Below are 22,947 nucleotides of genomic sequence, written 5' to 3'. Positions count from 1 at the left end.
GGTGCAGGACTTTGGGTAACCAAGGTTTCCACAAAGTTCATGCCATGGCAAAAAGGAGGCTGCAGGCCTCTGCTCCATGCTCCCAAACTCAATCAGCAGGCAGCAGCCTGCAGCTGTTTTATCCAGACACCCCGCCTGCCACCTCAGGCCCCTTCTTGCCTGGCTGCCAAGAGAGCCTAGATTAAGCTTGCTTTGTGCTGCTAGAAATGTACCCAGAGTCCTGTCCATGGCCTTTTTCTTTCTCCTTGACCAGAATAAATCATCATAAGTCATCCCTAAAGGGCCTTCTCTAACCTTGGCCACTAGCTCAAGTCCATGGTCCCCTCATCCTCCAGACCTGACTTGAGCATTGCACTGGGCTCTAGATGGTCTGTAAACAGGCATCAAATGGATCCATGGTGCATCCTAAATTATATCAAAATGTGATATTAATGCATTTATTCTAGCAAAAGAGTCCATAGATTTTGTCAGATATTCTGTGTTGGTCTGCTCAGACAACTATAACAAAATTCCATGGACAGGTTGGCTTAACAGAAATTCATTTCTTATAGTTCTGGAAGCTGAAGCCCAAGTTCAGGGTGCCAGGGGTGGTTTCTGGCTTGCAGACAGCTGCCATCCTACTGGGGACTCACACTGCCTTTCCTCGGTGTGTGTGTGAAAGAAGAGAAAGCTCTCTCGTATTCTTTTTATAAGGCCATCAATCACCTCGAATTAGGACCTCACTCTTATGACCTCATTTAGCCTTATTTGCCTTCTAAAGGCCTATCTCCAACTACAGTCACAGTGGGAACTAGGGCTTCAATGTATGAATTTGGGGGGATACAATTCAGTCCACAGTACCTCCAAAGAAATGTTTCCCAGAAAAGTTAAAAACCAACATGGGAAATCTCTGAAAGCAGAAGCTGTGTTTTTGCACCCTTGACGAGTTTACATCCTGGCTGAGCAAACAGACCCACATGTGATAAGAACAGAAAAAGTTACTATAAACTGCTCAGCAGAAGAAAGCCCATTTCTTGCTTAAAGTACAAGCTAATGATAATTTCATAGTTTCCTTTGGATGAATTCTTTCTCCAAACTCACTACTGGGCCACACTTTATTCATGGCTATCACATTCTGAGTTCAAAACTCTGGTGTCAATATAACTTTTTTTTGTAACTGCCAGAGAGAGAAAGAGGTGAGGAGATGAGTGAAACAGGTGGGAAAGAAAAACAGAGCAGAGAAAAAAAATGTCCAGTGAGATGCAACACAAAAGGTAAAAATAGGGGCATCCTCATCCAGCAGCAGATTCAGAGAGAAACATGTGATTCTCAAGAATAAATAGAAAGACCCTTAAAAGAGGCTCCCAGCGATAGTTAGAAATGGAGAGAGGCGGTCCAGATTATCCTCACTAAAAAGAATCAGTGGCTTAAAGCAAGAAAGCAGGGGCATTTTTCCAAAACAGTAACTTCAAGTTTATACAGGTTAAAGTAACTGATGCCACACACAAAACAGTTGCCCTCATACCAACCCCTGAGGAAGGGCAGATATATATAATTTGCTTTAAAATTACACCATGCAATATGTGGGTGCCTATCTTTGTTACACACTGATTCACTCCTCAAAAGAGTCCTTAGGAGGATCCTCAAGCCATGCGGGACGCCCATACTTCTAGAGAGCTTCAGTCCATCTTCATCTCTGATTAATGCCAAAGGCTGTGCTGATTAGCATAATGAATATTAAAAGTGTTTTCTCAGGTAAGATTAGTGACTCATTGGTCAGCATCCTGGATGTTAAAAATGGACAATGTTGTGGAATTAGTGATACTCCCGCTCTGGAGCTCACCTACAATGTTTGCGAGCCACTCCAGCCTCCCCTAGAGCATCGAACCTGGGGATCATACCATTGGGGATGACGCTCCAGGCTTAATCCCTAACTGTGTGCAGTTGTGAAATCTTAGTATTCTGGTTTGCCCAACTTAAAATGAATCTTTCGTACCGGGTGTGGACAGAACGTCTGAAAGGAGGGGGGCTCGCGTTTCGTCTTGCTTACGGGCAGGCTGTTTGATCTGAGTGTGTGAGGGGTGCCTGCTTGCTAATTAATGTTTGAAAGGGTATGGCAGAATTTCATTTCAAACTTGTTTTCTTCATAACAGCAGCGAGGACGTGGGGGAAGAACTAAGTCATCTCGCCGGTCTCACCAGTGGCCGCAGAAGAGCTACCGAAGAAGCTAACAGTTATGCCTGGTCAGTGGGCAACCGCCAGTGTCTGTCCCGTTGCACAGAGGAAATAAAAGCCTGGGAGAGGCTGGGGGCCAGACAGGTACAAGGTGGACTTGTTGGTCTCTCCCGTGGCCTCCGAAGCCTACACCCTCGCCCCAGGGCCCGACCCCTGGAGACCACGCACGGCCAGAACCCGCGCAGCCAGGTCCCAGAGTGCCCACGTCGCGGTCACTCACCCTTGTGGCAGTGGGACAGGAAGTAGGCACGGGCCCTCAGGTTCTCCCTGTCGAAACGGTCTATGGAGATGGTAGGATACTCGACCATCTGTCCCTCGAAGGAACTCATAGCGCCGGCCAAACCCAGCGGACCCCTACGCCCAGCCTGCAAGCCGAGGTCTCGACCGCTCCGCTACTTCCGGGAACCTGCCGCCGCCGCGCCATTGGCCGGCCGGGAGCAGCCGTGCCCAATCAGAGCAGCCTCGCGGTGGGGCCCGCTTCCCGAGTTCCGCGGTTTAAAGGTTTAAAGGTCCGCGGGGCGCCTGCGTCTGGGGTGCCCGCTGCCATCCCGAGTGCAGCTGCAAACCCCGAGTGGTTCCGGCCAGAAGCCTCGACACAACGCAGGCGTATCTCTGCTGAACTGCAGCCCGGTCTGCGCAGGAACAGGAGCGCGAAGGGAAACAGCACCATGAGGACTGCAAGAGAAACACTATCTGACTCCTGGTAGACTCAAGTAACTATTAGTCGCTGCTTCCATTTATAATTTACAAATTGAGTAAGCAATTCCTGATGATGAACAGCTCATTGCGTTATGAGTACTGAGAATTAGGACTTCAACAAATGAATTTGGGACTTCAACAATTTAACCCAAGACAGCAATGAAAAGAAATATATACACAATATTATATAGTTTTTAAATATAAAGACAAGGAACTATACTTACTACTAAGGGTTAACAATTTCAAAATTCAAGATGTCCTAATGTATAAGCTTTAGCTGCAGACAGCTTATCTTCAGTTTTGTGATTTTTAAAAAATATATTCTGATTTCAGTTTTGGAAGAAGTTGAGAGGAAATTTGGTTTAGAGCAAGCAGAGAAATGTATGGATTTGTTCAAGTTAACATTCCAAAATAGATGGTTCAAGGGCTAGGAGTCCAGGTAGGAGATTTCAGAGGCCCTGGTTAGCTCCTCAATGAGCCACTACTATTTGGGTGATCTTGGTTAAATTAACCTCTTTGTAACTCAGTTTTCTCATCCTCAAATGAAGGTAATAAAGTTTACCCAAAGCCCTGGGAAATGGTAGGTACTCAATAAACATTCACTATTATTATTTACTGGGCATCTACTAAGTGCCAAGCACTGTGCCAGACATAGCAGACAAATAGCAGAAGGAAAAACTCATGGAAATAAATAAATGCAAGAGACTCTACAGTACTTTAATGGAACTGTGCTCAGTGTGTAGTGAGGAGATGAAGGAGAGCTCAATTCTGCAGGGAGAAAGGGGCCATCAGAAAAACTTAGCAAAGAAGGTGAACCTGAGTTCAGCTACCAGGCCCAAGAATAGGTGAAGTCCCGGGACTGAGATTTTTATTCAATCTGGGCACTGCGAATAGTTCCTTTTAACCAAAGTACTGGGCTCAAAAGGGGTTAAATAATAGGGACTTAACGAGGGAAGTCAAAGCAAAATCAGCTAAGAAGGGACCAGACCCTGAAGGCCTTGTACACCAAGCCAAATAGTTTAAACTTAACTTGAGCAGTAGTTGGAAGCCTGCGTGGTTTGAAACAAGAGAGTGACAGTTGAGATTAGAACAGAATTTCTTAGTTTAGATCCTGGAAGAGCATGACCAACAGTATATGGGAACCTATGAGAAATAAAAAGCCTCCATCCCAGCCTAGACTTACTGAATCAGAAACTCTGGGTATGGGGTCAAGTAATCTGTTCTACCACATTCTCCAGGGAATTCTCATGGGTGCTTAATCTAAATTTTGAGTTTAGAAAGAACACTCAGGTAGTCTGGGGTAGGAAGTCTCGGTAAGAAGCCACAATGCTGCAGGAAATGTGATGGAATGGATTCATTTTTTCAAATCAGCAAATAGTCTTTGGTCATCTACTATGTGCCAGACACTTTTATAGGCACTAAAGACATAGTAGTGAGTAGAGAAAAATCCATGTGGTGATGGAGTGCCTATTCTAGAAATATCTGTCATTGATGCAGTTCCAGATACTGTCTTAAATGATTTATATTTATTATTTCGTCTTCACAACTACCCCATCAGATATGTACAATTCTGTCCTCATTTTACAGTTAAGGAAACTGAGGTTAAGTAGCTTGCACAAGGTCATGTTGCAAGTTAAGTAGAAGAAACCAGAGTAAAATCTAAGGTCATGCCTTAAACACCATGCTCCCAGCCATGACACTATAATGCCTCCAGAGCATCATAGTGGCCCTGGTGCTGAAACTCATTCATTTAAAATGTATTGCTCTGGCACCTACTGTGTGCTAGGCACTTTTCTGGGAAATTGGTTAGCAAGATTTCTGTCTTTATGCAAATTATATTCTAGTGGAAGATAAACAATAAAATTAAGAAATAATGTATTAGAAAGTGATACATACTCTGGAAGACAGAAATACCAGAACATAGTAAGGGAGGTAGAGAACATGATGGGAAGAGGGAGCAAGAGGGATGGGGATGGGCAAGTTGAGATATTAACAAAGACTTGAAGATGAGGAAATTAGCCAAGGGGATAAATGGAGGAAGACCATTCCAGGCAGAGGGAACAACTACAAAGTTCTCAGTGTGAAAGCTAGGCCAGGAACAGCATGATGTGTGCATGGGATGGAGTATGCCAGGGTCACAGAGCAAGTACAGAGGAGTCGTATGCAAATCTTGTAGGGCTTTGGTTTTAATGAAGAGCCACTGCAGGATTGTGAGCAGAGAAATGACGTAAGGGTGATTTATTTTTAAACAGATCACACTGATTAATGTGTTGAGAAGAGACTATGGGGAACAAGAGGGACCTGTTAGGAGAGACCTTTTGTAGTAACTAGAGTGGGAAACATGATGGTGGCTTGGACTGGATGGGAGCAGTAAAGCCAACAGGTTTTGCTGAAGGATGGATGTTGAGGACATGAAAAAGGGTGGATTCCAGGGCCATCCACTCAAAGCGGAAGAATGTGGAAGGAGCACGTCTGGGGGGGCACTTGATGGGAGGTTGTTTTGGACAACCAAGTGGATACTGAATTTACATAAGATATACAAATCTAGAGTTAGAGAGATTTGGGTTGAAGAAATAAATTGAGAGTTGTAAGTAAATAGTATTTTAAATATAATGAAAATGATAGAGAAAAATCATTTAAGTTACAGATGTCATTTATCATAGGCTAATTGTCAGGCACTATGCTCCACCTTACAGATTGGTTCATTTAATGTCAACAAAATGGCAAGGGCGGTGGTGGGGGCGTGGGGTAGGGGGACAGATAGAATCTACTATCAGGGATCAGAATTGCCAATGGTCTCTTCTCTTATCTGCTGCCTTGGCGAATTCTGTCTGAGGCTGAAGCAGCAGCAAAGAACATTATTTTGCTCTCCATCTCTGCTTCGGGATGAGCCCTTGCAAGGTTCTCACCCTGGGATCAACTTTGATTTTCCAAAGTGGGCCCTCTGCTCCACCCACCCGCGCCGGTGAGAATGAAGGCCTGTCTGCAGGGGGCGGGGCCTGAATGACCGGGTCCTTCCTAGCGCCTCGTTGCTAGGAGACGCGAGTCCCCGAGTCCACAACAGTTGGCTTCCCGCTACCCAGCCCATGGATCCTGAGTGGGGAACACGAGCGCCGCCGCCCTCTCCTGCCAGATCCCGGACGGGTGCTTCGGCCTCTCCAGGTCGGCCGAACGAGGGTAACCAAGGAGGGCTGGACCCAGGGGCGGAGGGACACGCCGTCGCGGGGCCGCCGGAAGCTCAGGCTCCGCCCTTTCCGCTCTGCACGCCTCCTCGGTTTCTGAGATGTGTCCAGTCCGCCGGGGATTCCGTGTTTTCTCCTGCTCTTTTAGGCAGAGCCTATATTCGGTTTGTTTAGAGTCTTAGAGTCTGGTGCTTCAGTAGTTCCCGGGCTGGTCGCGCCCACTTCGGCTTGAAGGCTGCAATTCTCGGATCTCCTTGCAGAGGTCTCCCATTTGACCAGTCATTTGATCCCGTTTTTAGAATACTTTCTCCATCTCATCCTTCTCTGGGCAGCTTTTACCTCACGGACAAAATTGGTGATTTCTGGCAGAAAAAGGGCTTGAGGGATCGGAGAAGGCACGTTAGTCAGCTGTGTGTAGCAGCTTCGCGCTGTACGAGTGCAAATTAGCACAACTGAACCATGGACTACAAGAAGGTATTTGGGAAACCAATTTGGTATTTCAACTGAACACCCAAAAAACTTCGGGACGGTTAGCGTGAGGACTTTAGAGGTCGTCTAAATGAGACCTTTTCACTGTTCAGGAAATTGAGCCCTCGGGATGTTAAGTGCCTTGACCAAGGTTATGTGCTAGTCAAAGCGCAACGCTGCCATATCCTGCTGCATCTAGGAGCAGAAAAAAATAAAATAGGGAAAGAAATGGAAGATAAGTGATACTAATGCTCTTGGGGTTTTAATATCACTAAAAGTAAACAGCACTTTGAAGAGAAAAAAGGGGATGAAAAAAGTTTTCGCATAGAAAGGGGTTTGAGATGGTCGACCACATCAAAGGCACTACTGTTAGAACGTTAGATTGCCAAAGATTTGGTATTGGTGGGTTTTTAATACCCACTTAAAGTAATACTGTTTAATAAAGAACCAGTTTTTATAAAACTAGCTAAAGTCAGTTATTGCCATTCCCTGTTGTTGCAGATACAACTTACTGTTACAGAGCACAATCGCATTTTATATCATGTATTTTGCCACAAATGTCAGTAAAGGAACCAAACTTCAAAGTGCTTATGTTACTAGCAGAATTAATATTACCACTGAATTTCCCAGAATCACTGAAATATTTAATCGAGGAATTGTGAGTTGACCTTTCCTAATTTTAGTTTCATTGTTTTAAGTAAGGACAAAGTTATGAGACCAAAAAAATGGCATTTGCACCACCACTATAGCCCCTGAGGTTCCTATTATGGTGAAAATGCATTTTATGTTTCCTTTTGTTCCTTTGGGAAAACAAAGTCTTGAAATGCCTGTATGTCTAGATGTGTATTTCTACTGAGAAAAATGGTGATTTCCCCAGTAGTTCACCTGAAGGCAGCATATTTTCTTCTTTTCTATTGAAAGTAGCATTTTTTATATATATAGTTGACATGATTGTTTTGTTTGAAAGTGACAAAAGGTTATGTAACATTTGGGAAAATAGTTTTTGGATGAATATGAGTAAGTAGAAGTATTCTGTATCAAAAAGCCAAGCCAAAAGCAAAAATAGCTTGGGTAAAAAAAGTTAAGATTGTACCACTATTTTAGAAAACGTGCTTCATCTGTAAAAACAATATAAGACAGCCACTAAATTCATATAAAAACGACTAATTTTGAAAGTACCTTTAGTATAGTGAATTTGCAACTTTTTTCCTTTCATGTTTTTGAGTGTTGTTTTTCTATGCAATATATGTTACCTAAATTACATATGTTAATGGATCATCAGGCTGTACCCCATATGTCCACCTCACTTGGTTACATCTAGTATATTGTGCAGCAACAAAGCAGTGAACCTCTTACTGAAATGAGTGGAACTTAAGGACAAGGACCTCACTGAAGTATGGCTTACTTATTGTTTTGTTATTTGGTGTTCCAAATTTTACATATATTCCTTCAATAACAACAATATGCTGCCTTAAAATACAACATTAGCCTAAATTAATAAGGAGAAATTGTTTTTAAAAAGTCAAATATTAACAATACCTTTTCTTTGGTCTAGTCAAAAGGCATGTTGGTATGCACAATGGAAAAAGTACAAATAATACTAATGATATATCCACTTGAGTAGTTGTTCTTTCACCAGAGTGAACAGTGTGACTCAAATGATTTTTTAATTCATTTAAATCTAGATTTAAGTCCAAACACTGTGAGCATTATGGTTTTGGAATAGAATGTAATGCCACAACATTTAGAATGTTAAATAAGTAATGTAACAAAAACCTACAGGTACCAAGAAGCTTAAGACCAGATCCCTTATTTTGCATAGAACCATTCAATACTTGTGTGTGATTGATACATGGAGTGTAAACAAATGACTCAGTCTCCTGTCTCCATTACTGTATCTTTTATATTGAAGAAATATTTATCTTCACTTATGTCACTTTTTTTTCCCATTTCCTATTTTTCCCCATTAAATTCAGGTAAAGCTAAATATGTTATACTTGTAACACAACATTTGTTGTAAGACTCTTGTTCATAAAACTTTTAAAGTCCTTCTAACTCATAAGTTTGGGATGATATTCCCCTGTTAGGATGGATATTTGTAATTGATGTGATGATTATTTTGCCTTTTCTTTTTTGAAACTTAAAAATTTCTTGATCTTTCAACATACAGTAGTCCCCCCTTATCTGATAATGCCCAGTAGAAGCCTGAAACCATGGATAAATATATATGGACATGTATATATATATATATATATATATACACAATGTTTTTTCCTATATATAATACCTATGAAAGTTTAATTTATAAATTAGGCATAGTAATAAATGAACAATAATAATAAAATGGAATAATGATAGCAATATACTGTAATAAAAGTTATGTGAATATGATCTCTCTCCCAAAATATCTTATCTTACTAAAGTCACCCTTCTTATTATGTGACCTGATAAAATGTCTACCTCATGAGGTGAATGATGTAGGCATCATGACATAATGATAGGCTACTATTGACCTTCTCTGACCATACGTGAGGAGGAGGAGCCTCTGCTTCTGAACCACAGTTGACTACTGATAGCTGAAACCGTGAAGAAGGGGGCGGCTATTGGAATGAGTATTTGTCACTGTGATTGAAAAAATTCAAATAATATTAATTCACTTAGAAGATCAACTTTATGAGGTCTGATTTTATTGTATTTCAACATATTTTAATAGAAGAATGGATTCAAGTAACCATGGAGAAAATGAATGGTGAAAAACTGAAATTTTATTTCAGTTAAACAAGCGATAAATTTTCATAATAAAATAAGAAGTACCTGAGAAAACAAGTGCAAGATTGTGTCTTTGAAAAAGATAATTACATCAAGTACAGCTTAATATTTTAATTTCAAAGACTATTGGTAACCTAAATTGTTTTAAAATCAGTGTTCTCAGTATCATGGTAGCCATACAGCTTTCATGGACTTTTGTGAAAATTAAAAGGAAGTCTTGTTTAAAATGGAGTTGGGAACACTTGCACCCTACCACACCGATCATCGTTTGCAGGCGGCACAGGAGGAGACACACCTTGCAAGGGGTATCTACTTTGGCGGCGGCTGCTGCACAGCTGGAGGAAGGGAGGAAGCTTTCCGCCCCCTCCCCTCTCCCCACAGCTCGGCCAATGGCAGCCGGTCACACTCAGCCACAGAGAAGCCACTACACTTCAGACTCCCAGTTTCCTCCAATGGGCTTTTTATTTAGAACAGCCCTCCCAGCTTCCACCTTTTCTCTATAAAGGAGCATTCCTCCTCTGGCCTCTGGATTAGCCCATGGTTTTGCCATACCAAATTGTGCTTGTACCAAATTAACATTCACTGCCATTCCTGAATAAACCAATTTTTGCTAGTAAAATAACTGACAGTTTTATTTGTAAGGTTAACACTTCTCACGTTGGGCTACCACAGACATGGGGCCACAGTGACCTGAGTAAATGGAATGCAGTGACTGGGATGTCTTCAAGAAACAGAAAAAGAGAAAGCCATTGCTTCCCAGCCAGAAGAAGAGAAAGTGAGAAGACTGACTTGACGTGCCCTTTTTGGGAAAACAAAAAGTTGGGAGAGGAATGCATTTTCGACTATAATCAAATAGAATGGTGGTGGGATATTTTGACAATCTACTGAGCAGCTAAAAACAAGAGCAATCATTCAGAAATGTGCACCCTATTGCTTGGAACGTCAGAAGTAATATATAGCCTTTAGGATATCACTCCACAATTCTGAATGCAATTTTATTTGATGCAGAAATAAACAGGTCTCTATGTATTTTTCAGGGTTTAGTTTATTTTATTGTATTTCTAAAATAAAGCATGAATCTCAGTCTTGGAGCTGAATGTTTAAAATTTAATATATTTAGTGGTATTCGCAACTCTCATTTTTTTAATGCGAATTTTTGTTCACTCTAAAAGGGATTTTCACAATTGCCACTATTAACTGTTAATGTTGTTTTAACATCTTTCAGAAATAATTGGTAATAAGACCTCTGTAGCCATGGCTAGTTCTGACGTGAAACCAAAATCAGTAAGTCGTGCCAAAAAATGGTCAGAAGAGATAGAAAACCTGTACAGATTTCAACAAGCAGGATATCGGGATGAAATTGAATATAAACAAGTGAAACAAGTCTCTATGGTAAGATTTATTCCTCTACAAACCTGAGCTCAAAATGAATTTGTTAGATGGTGCAAAGAATTAAAATAATACGAGAAAAACTGAAAGGGATTCACCTCCAACTCTCTCACTTTATTGATGAGACTGAGACCCAGAGTAGTGGTTTTCAGGCAGACAGAGAAAGAGGTGGTCCATCAGCATGGAAACATTTACTGGGCACAAACTGCTGGGGAAGGAAAACGTCCCCTACACTTCTTGGTTCTTTTGGCTGGTCCAATAATTAAATTGGCAAGACTGATTAACAGGAGAAAAAATATTAATTTCATACTTATGAGGCCCCCAAAGATATGAAAGCCAAAATGTGACCAAGCCAGGCTATTTATATATCCTTTAAACAAAGAAGCAATAAATTTGTGAGGAACTGACAAGACAAAGAAATTTCGGCTTGAGTGCTAATCAGCAAAGAAACCAAGGAGAGTCTGTTGGCTCATCCTGCCTGGCCCTGAGCGCCCCCTGTCCGGCGACAAGGGCGTCTCTTCATCCTGGGGTGGGGGCCGGGGTACTTTTCACAGGGAGATTTATTTCCTGTCTTCAGGGGGAAAGAAAGGCGGGTCAGACTGTCCTTCCTGACCAGCTGTTTCTTACCTAACTTTAATCCAGAACAATCAACGTACTGAATGAAGTGGCATCTCCTGGGGCAGCTTCCCCTGGACCCCATCACTGCCACGTGTACATTTCTGTGCCAAGAGCTGTAGGAGATAAAAATATAAGCGATGGCCTCACCTCAAGAATCAGTGGGGCAGTGGGAGTAGTACAAAAAGCAGCACAGGGATTTAGAGAAGACAAAATACCTTCCTTTGGGGGACAAGCCTCCGAACAGACTTCATGTCTGGAGGCATTTGCAGCGGGCCTGAAGGGATGGACAGGATGCTGACTGAAGGCCGCCTCAATGGGCACATCCCTACGGGCGTAGAGTGGTCTGAGGGTTTGAGCCAAACTCCTTTGCCTCACCTGAGGCACTGGGTGCTATTCGTGCTCGCTGACCTTCCTGCCTGAGCAGAGCTGGATCTGAGAGCCAGACCGCTCCGTCCACCATAGTCTACGGAATGAACGTGTCGTAGATGGAATGGGAGTGAGCAGTTAAAAAGCCAAGATGAAAACATTTAAAAATCACAAAGGGGTCTAACAAGAAAAACGACAGGTTGATGAGCCCAGGAGCATCCCAAAGCTGCTGTGGCTGTTCTGAGGAAGCAGCAGTTGTTTTGTTTCTTCACTGAAGGAGGCAGCTTTGGGGATCCCATAAATAAGGAAGTGCCTGCTACCGGCCCCAAAGGAGGAGAGCAGTGATGGGGCTTGAGAACAGCTTCCTTGCTCTGCTGAGGAAGCTCTGAAAGGCAGGCCTGGCCTAAGCCATTGGAAGGCTTGCTTTTTCTCAACTGTATGTGCCAGAGAGCCTGCCAAGGTTTAACAGATATGCTGCCACCTATTTTTGCTAATTCTTGAATGCATGAGACAACAGGAAATATGCTGTTAGAAAATAAGGAGCATATATTCCTTTGCATTCATGGTGTGTTCCTATTCTGACTCAGTGATTGGTAAGCGGGGAATATGAGAAGGGACACTGCCAGTATAGATGGTGCAGAAAGACAGGACGTAATTTTCTAGACATTGAAATCTGAACATGAGATTTTGACAATAGTAAAGTACATCTCACAAAATCCAGAAAGAAAGTGTCTACCACAGAAATGCACTGACTGATCAAGCAGGCAGAACATGAGTTTGAAGAGGAGGGAGAGAAAAATATCCAAGCCAGACGATAAAGGAAGCAAACCAATGCAACATACAAGAAAGAATAGTGGGGGAAGTAGGACAAGACAGTTCATGATGTCCAATTTCTATTAAAAATTGAGTGTCAAAGTGACATTGAACTGTGGGCATGAGAAATACACGTGACCTTCAGGGAGCTCAGCTCTAGCTGCTTCCTTTAGTCACGTCACGGCTGCAACACCAACTGCAGTGCACCAGGGGCTGCAGAGCGGGGCCTGGGCAGGCCCTCATCTCCTCCACAGGGATTGCTTCCAGAAGCTAGAAAGTCATCATGTTTGAAGTCATTTGTAAACATTGAATGTTTCCTCTTCCTTGGCCACTGAGTAGAAATTTGAATCTAGAAGTTGGGATCTAGACAGAAGCACTGAGTTGTTTCACGGTATAAGGATGCAAGTCAGAGAGCATTTGGTATAAATACTAAGATCTCAAGTATTTTTAAATTTAATTTTTATACTTCAGTTTTTTGGTGTGAATTATATGGTTAACTATTTGATAGAAAAACACATAAAAAAGCCCAACGTTACAGTATTTGTATTCTGGTTTCTGATGTGCAGGTCGACCGTTGGCCAGAGACAGGATATGTGAAGAAACTCCAGAGAAGGGACAACACTTTCTATTACTACAACAGGCAGAGGGAGTGTGATGACAAAGAAGTCCACAAAGTGAAAATCTACGCTTACTAGCCTCTGTTCTTTGAATTACTCACATTATCTTTTAAGATCTATTTCATTCCACATCCTGTGAATGTTTGTCATTTTACAGAATAATTCAAAATGCAGACTTCACTGGAACGTTCTGAAACACAAAAGCTATGAAACTTGGCATCTGTTCGCATTCTGTTTTCTTCTACAACATAACTACAGAGGCATTAAGGTTGTACTGACTTGGTCCTGTTCTTCCTGCTCTTTCAGCTGTGGCAGGAAACCACAGTGCACAGGTGGAAATAGCCCCATTTGGAACCATCCCAGGGATTAGGCTAGGTACACACCGGTTAGTGCTCGGGCCTCCAGCCCCCAGCCTTTACTACTGTACACAACCATCGCTTCCAACTCACAGATCTGCATTTTGTGGCCTGGTGGCTTTCTCCTGCCTCTTGCTGAGTAGCCTGGAAGTGCCAATGGATGCTGGCCCCTGGGAGCAGCCCTCAGCCAATAACTGATGGGGAGGAGGTGCCTCAGGAGGAATCCAGCTGAGGTGTGCGCTGTACACTGGCACCCAGCGTTCCCCGAGAGGGATTAAGCCTGTCACCACGAGCAGGATCTGCCTGGAAAACACATGCTGCTGGTTGCCTCCCTTCCTGGTCACTTACCCTACACCAGGGCTTCTTTCCTGAATCACCTCCTTGTACTTATAGTCCTGTCCTGGGGCCAGTTTCTGGGTTCCCCATACAGCCAACTTAGGTCCCCTGCTGCCTGGAATCACTGGAGAAACAGCCTGAGTGCTTATGAGGAGCTGATCATTAACCTGTAAGACTTAATAAGTTCCACCAAATTAGTGAGTCTTGAGTGCTTGGAGATTGAATAGATGAAAGATGTCCTTTTTATTTTAAATATTTTTTCACTGATAAGGTTTTTATTTGTTATCATATATGAGCTGTGACCTTTAAACAGACTGTTGGATGGGGGCTTGCATCCATGAACTCATTCAACTTCAGCTTCTGCTTTCCAGAACTATCTGCAACACGAAGATCCATTTGTTTCCCCAACTCAAACTTGTACTTATTCAGGTTTTCTTTGTGAACAAACATATTAGAGAAGACAGACTGGCAAAACTCTTATATGCCTTTCCCAGCATTGCTGAGGTCATCTTATTCATCACCTGCGCTTCATTTATCTGTGCCTCTCCGGTCACGATTTCTATGTTCACCCAGAATTGGTAAACCCCTACTCGCTGAGCATAACAGATCTTCTGAATCAGATAATGCTTTTTTTTTTAAACCAACTGTGATAGAAAAATTGCTCCCCAAAACATCCACATCCTTATCCCTGGAGCCTGTGAATACAGTACCTCACAGATTCTGACATACAGTAAAATTTAAAAATCATTTTTAAAATTTCAGTAAATTGTTTTTGTATTTCCCTTTTGATCCAAGAGTTAACAGAGAATTTTCTTAAAAATTAGAGGGGCTTTTAAAAATGTATTGCCATTTCTTTTATGATTTTTAGTTATATTGCTTTGTTTGCAGAGACTGGTGGTGGTTTTATTTTTAATGTGCAGAACTTATAGCAGTTTTCTTTGTGCCCTTAACATATGATCAATCTTTATGAATGTTCCATGACTGCACATTCTCTATTTCAGAGTGCAAAGTTCAATATATACCCATAAGATCTACCTCATTGATTATGTTTACTTTTCTCATCCACTTGACTGCCCTTGAACTATAGTAGTGTGTGGTGTGTGAATTCTCTCAATAGTGCATTTCATTCCATTTCTCCTTGCATCTCCTGTATTTTATCCTTTATAAAGTGGCTGCTGTGTTATTTGGTGAATAGTTATTCAATAACTACTACATATTCACTGAGAATCATGACCTTTAAAAGTGTCCTTCTTGCTATATTACCTAATGCTTTTGTCTCCAAATTCTACTTTACCAGATACTGAAATTACAAACCTTCTTTATTTTTGTTTCCAGTTGCCTGGGGTATCTTTCCCATCCCTCTGAATCCCTTCATTTCAGGTGTGTCTCTTGCATATAGCATAGAATTTGCTTTTTTGTGTGTGGCAATCTAAAGATCTTTTCCTTTGGATAGGTGAATTAAGCCCATTTACATTTATTGTTAAGACAGATACGTTTGGTCTCTGCTCAGTCATATTATTCTTTGTCATATTTACTGTGTAGTTTACTATGTAGTAGAACAGTTTTTTCTCTTTTTTTTATATCTTTTGTTACTAAGGAAAGTTTGTAATTTTGTCTCTAGCAGTTATCTTCATACTTTATACAATTTCCTTAGTCCTCTTATTTTTAATTAGGCTTCTACTCTTTGGCTTTAAAGGCTTAATATCCTCAGACACACACGTATTATTTATACAAAGTCAATGAATTTATTCTATTATCCTTTTTCTTCCTTTTCTATTTTAAAAACAAATTGTATTATATCTACTATCAGAACATACATTTACATAATCATCTTCCACCCTTATCTCTACCTTTTTTTTTCAATCTTAGAACCACAATTAAAATATTCAAAATATTCAAAGCTCACTACCACTGCTTTTGCCAAATTTCACGTAATCATGTCTTGATTGGATGAAGTTCAGCTTCTAGTACAGGAATTGGCAAACTTTTCATGTAAAGGGCCAAACAGTAAATATTTTCAGCTTTGCGGGTCATACAGTCTTTGTTGCAATGATTCAGTTTTGCCATTGTTGCAAATAATCAGCCACAGACAATACATGCAAACTGAGCATGGCTCTGTCCCAGTAAAACTTTATTTACAAAAAACAGGTGGCAGCTGTTTGACAAGTGGGGCTGTAGATTGTTGACTCCTGATTTAGCAGATTCCTGAAGCAGGACTCACGACTACAGTATTTCCTAAGCTCTTGCATCCATTCGACTACTTTGATACTGGAGATAAATTATTACTGTAGCCACTTTCCCTAAGTCTCTTGAAATTTTTGTTAACTGTTTTCCTGCCTCATATTTTCTTATCAGAAAGTCTAATACCTGATTTGCTTTCCTTCATGAATGACCTGTTAATGTGTCTGGAGGTCCTGATGTCTCTAATTTTTTTTAATCTTCAAATTCTAATATTTTAACTTGACTAGTATGGGTCAATTTGCCCAAGTATATGATAGGTTTTTTCCACTCATAGTGTCATTTTATCTCAGGGAAGTGTGCCTGGATTATAAATTCAAGTATCAGTACTTTCTGAGTGTTTTGTTTTGTTTTATTGAGGATCTCCATTTATTCTTATACATTGGAACTTTTTCTGTCTTTTATGTTTATTACTTTTTTTTGGGGTCTCATCCCTCTTTGTTTTCTTTTTCTTAGCTCTTTTATTCCTGTCTACTGCCCCTACTTAAATATTTTGCATTATCTCCTAGATAACTTTGTCTTAGTCAGTTTTGAAATAGTTTTTGTCTTTTTATTCCATTTCTTTCCAGTACTCTGTCTGTTCTTTAGGCAACTGTTTGTTCTGGTTCAGAATTTCAAATTTATGCATTACAGTGTCCTTTCATTTCTGCAATTTCTTATTTAATTAAATTTAATGCATGTTGGAATGTTATATGAACTATTCTTCTTCTTTGTTCTTTAAAAAGCAATTCTCATTAGCTGAAAAAGTTTGCTTTATATACTCTGTATTGTTTGATATGCTTATTTCTGTTTGTGATGAAATGTTCTGGGTTTCCTGACCACCAATAACAAGTTACTCTACTAGGACAGAGGTGTTTTGATTGCTTACTGTTTCTTGGTTCAAAAGTTCCCTTTTCTGCTGCTACAGTGAAGTGCAGTTTAAAAAAGTACAAGGCAGCTTGTTTGTATGGTTGGGAATTCGGTATTCTAATTCTCTGGTATTATTATGTCTCTTACCTTCAGCCCTTCTATCTTTATTTCTGCTGTCAGAACTCCAAAGGCATTTTCCCATTCCAAGCTGCCTTTCTCTCCCCTGGAAATGCCCTCCCAACACTACACCTCTCTGTCCCTTCATGTTTCCAAACTGTTTCTTTTTTACTCTCTGTCACCAGTACTGTGATAGCAGGAAGGAGGTAAGGAAAGGGAAAGACCCATTCTTTGAAGAGAGCCCTGTCATTAATGCATAAACATATTTTTAGAAACTACTGGAAGTACATTCATATGGAATTTTTCATCAACAGCTGATAGTTCAATGTAGACAATTAAAAGTTGCTACTTTAAACACATTTTAAAATAGCTGATACATAAAATGAATAAGAATAATACTGCAAACTCAACCATTCCCTTGATCCCCTTAAAGAATAAAACATAATTGAATACAGTTTCCATGTGCCCTCTCTCCAACTGCATCCACGCTCTCCCCATGTCTCTTCAAATACTGAAAGCAAAATATAGTATCATTTCACATACTTCTAACTTTATATAAACTTATCATATTATAAACATTCCTCTGAAACTTGTTTTACTTCTCCACAATTTTTTTTTGAGATATGTGGATATGTGTATCTCTCTACTTCATTGATTTTTAGTTATTTTATAGTATTCCATTGTGTGGCTATAACACAATTTATATATCTGTTATTTTACAGGCATTAAGGTCATTTTCATTTTTTTGCCACTATTAATAATGCTTCTGTTAGCAATCTTATATATGTCTTCTTGCATGAATGTAAGAAAGTCTACATCTAGGAGTGGAATTTCTGGGAGGTATATAGGTATGAATGTCTTCAACTATATGAAATGTTGCTAAATTGTTGCCCAAAGGAATTGCAAGGATTTATACTGCCAAAGCAATCTATGAGAATTCTTACTGCTCTGTATCCTTGACAATATAGCTATTGCAAAACTTTTTGATTTTCTGCCAATCAATGCACGAAATTATTCTGATTTTCTCGTTTTATTGGATATATTTGACATATAACATTGTGTAAGTTTAAGGTGAACATAATTTGATATATTTATATATTGCAAATGATTACCACAGTAAGTTTAGTTAACATCCATCACCTCACATAGTGACAATTTTGTGATAACTTGTAAGAGCTACCCTTAGCAACTTTGAAGGATACAGACAGTATTGTTATCTATAGCCACCAGGTTGTACATTACATCCCCAGAACTTATTTATAATAATCAAGACACTGGCATATGGCATATGGCACTGTCATAAATCAGGCACATAAACAAGTGGAACAGAATCAAAAGCACAAAAATAAACCCATGCATAACAGTCAACTAATATTTGACAAGTGAGACAAGAACACTCAATGGACAAAAGACAGTCTTTTCAATAAATGGTGCTGGGAAAACTGGATATTCACATGCATAAGAATGAAACTAGACCTCTGTCTTACACTACTGTGGGGAAGTTGGGTTCCTATGGCCAGGATGCTCACTGAACTTAAACCACCTGATGATGTAACTGGCCTATTGCTAGGCTACCGCTTCCACACCTTTAGGCAATAAGCCATTATTGTGCTATATAGAGAGCTCAGCCCAGTGCTCTGAGCAGAGGCAGAGACGCTAGTGCTCGACCTGCCACCAGAGAACAAGCCGGGTAATAAACCCTTTCACCCCAAAGAACGTTCTGCTGTCAATTTCTTTGGTCACATTGAATCCATAACGAACTTGCCTGGGGCTGAAACCCATTGGCAAGACAACTACTCACAAAAATTAACGCAAAATGTATTAAAGACTTAAACATAAGACCTGAAATAATTAAAGTCCTAGAAAAAAACATAGAGAAAAAAGTCCTTGACATTGGTCTTGGTGGTCATTTTTTGGACATGACATCTAAAGCACAAGCTACAAATGCAAAATAAATGAGTGGGACTACATCAAACAAAGAGCTCCTTTCAGCAAAAGAAACAACAAAATGATGAGGCAGCCTACCAAATGGGAGAAAGTATTTTCCAACCACACATCCAATAAGGAGTTAATATTCACACTACATAAGAACTTTGCATCTAAATAGCAAAACACCCCCAAACAATCCAATTTACAAATAGGCAAAGGACCTGAATAGAGATTTTTCCCAAAGAAGACGGACGAATGGCCAACAGATATGTCAAGAGGTGCTTGACGTCACTAAACACCAGGGAAATGAAAAAAAGGCAAATATTTTAGTATTATCCTAAAAATAGGTTTAGCCTCGCAGACCACCTGAAAAGGTCTCAGAAATTCCCAGAGTCCCCAGACCATATTTTGAGAACTGCTGATATATATTAACCAAAAACACAGTGGTATGTATCTTTAAAGGGAGGAAAGAAGATTTAAATTCATTTTAAGACATGTGGAAATCAGGACCAAATCTCAGTGAATTATTTAGGATGCCCTGAAACACTTTTCATGCTGATATACATCATTGAAAGTACCTTTTACAAACACATGAGATTATGCAATGAACTTTGGCTTTGCTTTTTTTTTTTTACTATTTCCTGATCATTGCTGTATTTATGGTACTTGTTCTTAATCGACTTTGCATTATCGTGAGTTTTGCTGAACAGTTATTATGTTTTCTTTCCCAAATTGAGAATGGGACCCTCAATGGCTTTTATGGCTGCACTACCCCTAAAAGAAGGCGTAGGGTAGAACCAATGCATTTCTTTGTGTCAAATACAACTCCCCATGTAAGCAATTTCATTTTCCTTAGGGATGGGGGTAGAGAGGAGGGAAGAGGAAGGAGAAATGAAGTCATTATTTCCTATCTGGTGAATTGTGGCCCAGCATGGGGACATGGCAGGGACGCTACTGGCTAATGACAAGACCCTAAATTTCTATCCATTTCCTGTCTCCCCTTTCCTCAAAATGTGCTTTAACCACTGCCAGGCCAGTGCCTGTGGTGTCCCTGGCAAGTTTGAGCTAACAGTGACAGTAAGTGATTTTCCTTTCATTCGGAGGCAGCTGGTAAATTCAGCACAGGAAAGAATCCTTGAAACCTCCAAAGGGGCCAGGTCGGCATTTCAGAAGCATCCTGGCCTTTAAAGCCACTGCCGCTGCTGTGCAGCCCAACCTCCTGCCCCTCCCCACTTGGAAAAAGGCCCTGGCTGACCTGGTGACATTTGGTGGCATTATGACACTGGCATTACTAGTGAACATTTTTTTTTAATTGAAGTATCATTGATATATAATCTTATGTTGGTTTCAAATGTACAACACAGTGGTTCACCAGTTACCCATCTTATTAAATCCTCACCCTCTCTAGTGTGGTTATTATCTGTCAACATAGGAAGATGTTACAGAATCACTGGCTATATTCTCCATGCTGTACTACAGCCCTGTGACCAACTTATACTGTGATTGCGAATTATTGTGCCTCGTTATCCCCCTCCTCCCCCCTCCCTTCTTAAAAATTTTATTACAAATGCATTAAGCATTAGTGTGCTTTGGCCTATGCTTCCTTTATTTCCTCCACAAAGCCTGAAACTGTGTAGGGCCACCAGGGACTGCAAGTTGTAAACATGTTTTTAAAAAATTTTTTTAGAAATCAAGACAGAGTCACATTTGTCAGATCATCAAATTGGAGTCGTGCAGACACTGTTCAACTGGGGCTAACACATCCTCACTCCAGTGTGAACCTGAACTTTTACACTATTCTAAACCACTATGTCTTGTGGCCCCAAATAATCTGCTGACTGCACTCCTCTATTTTTTCAAAATACCAGCTGCATACTGTAACCTTGTGGATCTAAGATCTCCCCCTACAAATCCTTACTTAATAAGAGCCTTCACCTTTGTCGGCACCATTTTTAACAACCTATGTGATTTTCCTTAACTTTGTGATTCTTGGCTTTAACAAGCCTCCTCCATTTTGTGATCTGGTGGAACACAACTCAAAGGCATCCTGAATCTCTGTCTCCCAGGCTGCAGTCCTGATAAACCCTCAATGAAACTGTTTAACCTGATCAGGATGGTTGCTTCATTTCTCGGTGGACAAAGCTGATACCAACAGCCACCCAAAGCAGAACAGCCTTGAAGCGGCTTGACAACTAAGACCATCCCTTGCATCTCTGCCCCGCCCCGCCCCGCGGCCCACCACCCCTTTCCCGGCTGCCGGCGTCCACCCACCTCTCTCCATCTTCCGTCTTCGCCCAAGTGTGACTGTCACAGGGATAAGCTGCCTGTGTTGCTGGCTGTGCAAAGAGCTAGAATCAACGAAACACCAGCCTGCCGCCACCCCCAAAAATGGAACAGTCCTCATCGCTCTGTGTGCACACAGCGTGTGCAATGTGTGCAAAGCTGGTTTTTCTTAGCTAAGCCTTGCGCAGCGGTTAAACGTGCAGCCCACAGACTCCGCTCACCAGGGTGGAAACCCTCTGCCTACAGGCCTCTGGCTGGGGACTCCGGGGCAGCGTCCTCCACAGTTACTGTCTCACCTGACAGCGGAGGGAGGATGCTAACTGCCTCCAGGTGGTGTGGTGAGCCAGCCAGGAGGTCGTGCTGCGCAGTTTGGCAGAAAACAAACCACCAGCAGTTTTTAAAAACAGAACACAACAAAAAATTCACTACCGAAGGGTCTGGCCGTGAATTTAGGTTAACATTTGTTCAGGAGAGCCCAGGGGTGTGGGATGAGACCACCAGAAAAATTGAAACAGGCGACTCGGTACTCAGCCGGAGGCGGGGCGGCGCGGAGGTGGAGGCCGGCGGTCGCGCGGCGTCGGGGGCGGGGGGATCGCGACACCAAAAAGCCGGCCCCGGAAGCTCCCGGGCGCCTACCTTAGGGCCGCCCAGCGTGGAGGCTCCGGCGGCAGGAGGCTGCCCCCCACCGCGCGGCGGGAGCTCTCCCTCTTTGGGGATTCCGGCTGCCGCCAGGCCTGTGAGCTCGGGAGGCCGGGAGGCCCCGCAAGGCTGCGGAGGGGCTTGGCTAAGCGCTCAGCAGTTCTCAAAGGAAACCTCCCCAAACCAACAGTAAAAGAAAAACCACTGACAGAACTTGGGAAACCTTCAGAGTTCCCCCGTGAACCCAATCGCAGCGGCGCCCACAGCCACCAGCTTCCTCTCTTCAAACTCCGGACAGCCTCTCGAATACTGCCTCCCTCTCTGCCCCTGCTTGGCTCCCAGCTTTTCCCAGTGTGATAAAATCTTGCCGCCAGGACCTCTCAGTCCGCTTCCTTCCCACCACCTACCAGCGAGGCTGGATCCTGGAGGCAAAATGGCAATCTGTGGCAGGCGGGGAAGCGGGGCTGTTCCCAAGCACGGGCCCGGCCGCCGGCCCCACCTGCAGGACCACGTGCTGCCCTCTTCTCTCCCGGGACCCTGGCTCCCGCTCTGGGCTGTTTGATACTGTCCCAGCCTCTCCCACATCCGTCTTGTTTTTGCCCTTCAGTCTGGGTAATTTCTATTGACCCATCTTCAGGGTCACTGATTGCTTCACCAGCTGTGCGGAGTCTACTGGTGAGCCTATCCAAGGAATTCCTCACTGTCGCTGTCGCTTACGCCTGAATCTCCACTGGACTTTGAGTCTTCCCGTCTCTGAAGTCTAACCCCACTCTGTCATGGTTATTGTGAAGTCCCTGTCTGATAGTTTCAACCTGTGCCTTATCTGATTCTTTTGATTTCATTGCCCCTTGTCGGTGGAGTTATTTCTTGCTTTTGTGTCTAATGACTTTTTGGGTTGAAAGCCAGATATCATGCATAAAACAGGTGCTGAGGTAAATATTTTTTACACCTGGATTTGAGCACATTTCTTCTGTCCTTCCTGTCCTCAGGGGCCTGTTTCTTCTTGGAATTTGATTTCTAGTTTGCAAAACCAGCTAAGTTTAAGAAGTTTTGAACCTTCCATGA

The 22,947-nt window shown here is 41.9% G+C and overlaps 2 protein-coding genes across 9 annotated transcripts in view; one reads left to right on the top strand and one right to left on the bottom strand.

Moving 5' to 3' along the window:
* The window catches only part of DCLRE1C (DNA cross-link repair 1C), a 70,962-nt gene that overhangs the window by 28,492 nt on the left and 19,523 nt on the right, over positions 1–22,947 (bottom strand). For 4 of the 6 annotated variants that reach the window (XM_017660333.3, XM_017660335.3, XM_017660336.3 and 1 more), the window contains exon 1: positions 22,290–22,595. The exons of 1 other annotated variant lie outside the window; for it this stretch is intronic. In XM_017660333.3, the coding sequence (XP_017515822.1) occupies positions 22,290–22,467 (178 nt within the window). In that variant the 5' untranslated portion in view covers positions 22,468–22,595. Of the gene's footprint in view, positions 1–2,434; positions 2,629–22,289; positions 22,596–22,947 lie in introns of those variants that run through there. One more of the 6 variants, XM_017660334.3, reaches the window with a different exon arrangement.
* Positions 3,692–13,618, top strand: MEIG1 (meiosis/spermiogenesis associated 1). 3 transcript variants are annotated; one of them, XM_017660339.3, is made up of 3 exons: positions 3,692–6,569; positions 10,558–10,724; positions 13,085–13,618. In XM_017660339.3, the coding sequence occupies exons 2-3, from the start codon at positions 10,587–10,589 to the stop codon at positions 13,211–13,213; spliced, it is 267 nt and encodes an 88-aa protein (XP_017515828.2). In that variant the 5' UTR covers positions 3,692–6,569; positions 10,558–10,586; the 3' UTR covers positions 13,214–13,618. The 3 variants fall into 3 exon arrangements, with proteins under 3 accessions (XP_017515828.2, XP_073085353.1, XP_073085354.1); XM_073229252.1 differs by having other exon boundaries at positions 3,694–6,090; XM_073229253.1 differs by having other exon boundaries at positions 3,704–6,075.

The sequence above is a fragment of the Manis javanica genome, chromosome 2, assembly GCF_040802235.1.
Source record: "Manis javanica isolate MJ-LG chromosome 2, MJ_LKY, whole genome shotgun sequence".
NCBI classification, from domain to species: Eukaryota; Metazoa; Chordata; class Mammalia; order Pholidota; family Manidae; genus Manis; species Manis javanica.
This window is presented reverse-complemented; position numbering and strand designations above follow the sequence as displayed.

What these genes read in the sequence shown, in the direction of transcription:
- MEIG1 (XM_073229252.1), top strand. Translation starts at nt 6,000, where the DNA reads ATGGATCCTGAGTGGGGAACACGAGCGCCGCCGCCCTCTCCTGCCAGA. An exon ending in TCCAGGTCGGCCGAACGAGG is followed by an intron (nt 6,091 to 10,557) that starts GTAACCAAGGAG and finishes AACATCTTTCAG; the next exon opens with AAATAATTGGTAATAAGACC. An exon ending in AAGTGAAACAAGTCTCTATG is followed by an intron (nt 10,725 to 13,084) that starts GTAAGATTTATT and finishes TCTGATGTGCAG; the next exon opens with GTCGACCGTTGGCCAGAGAC.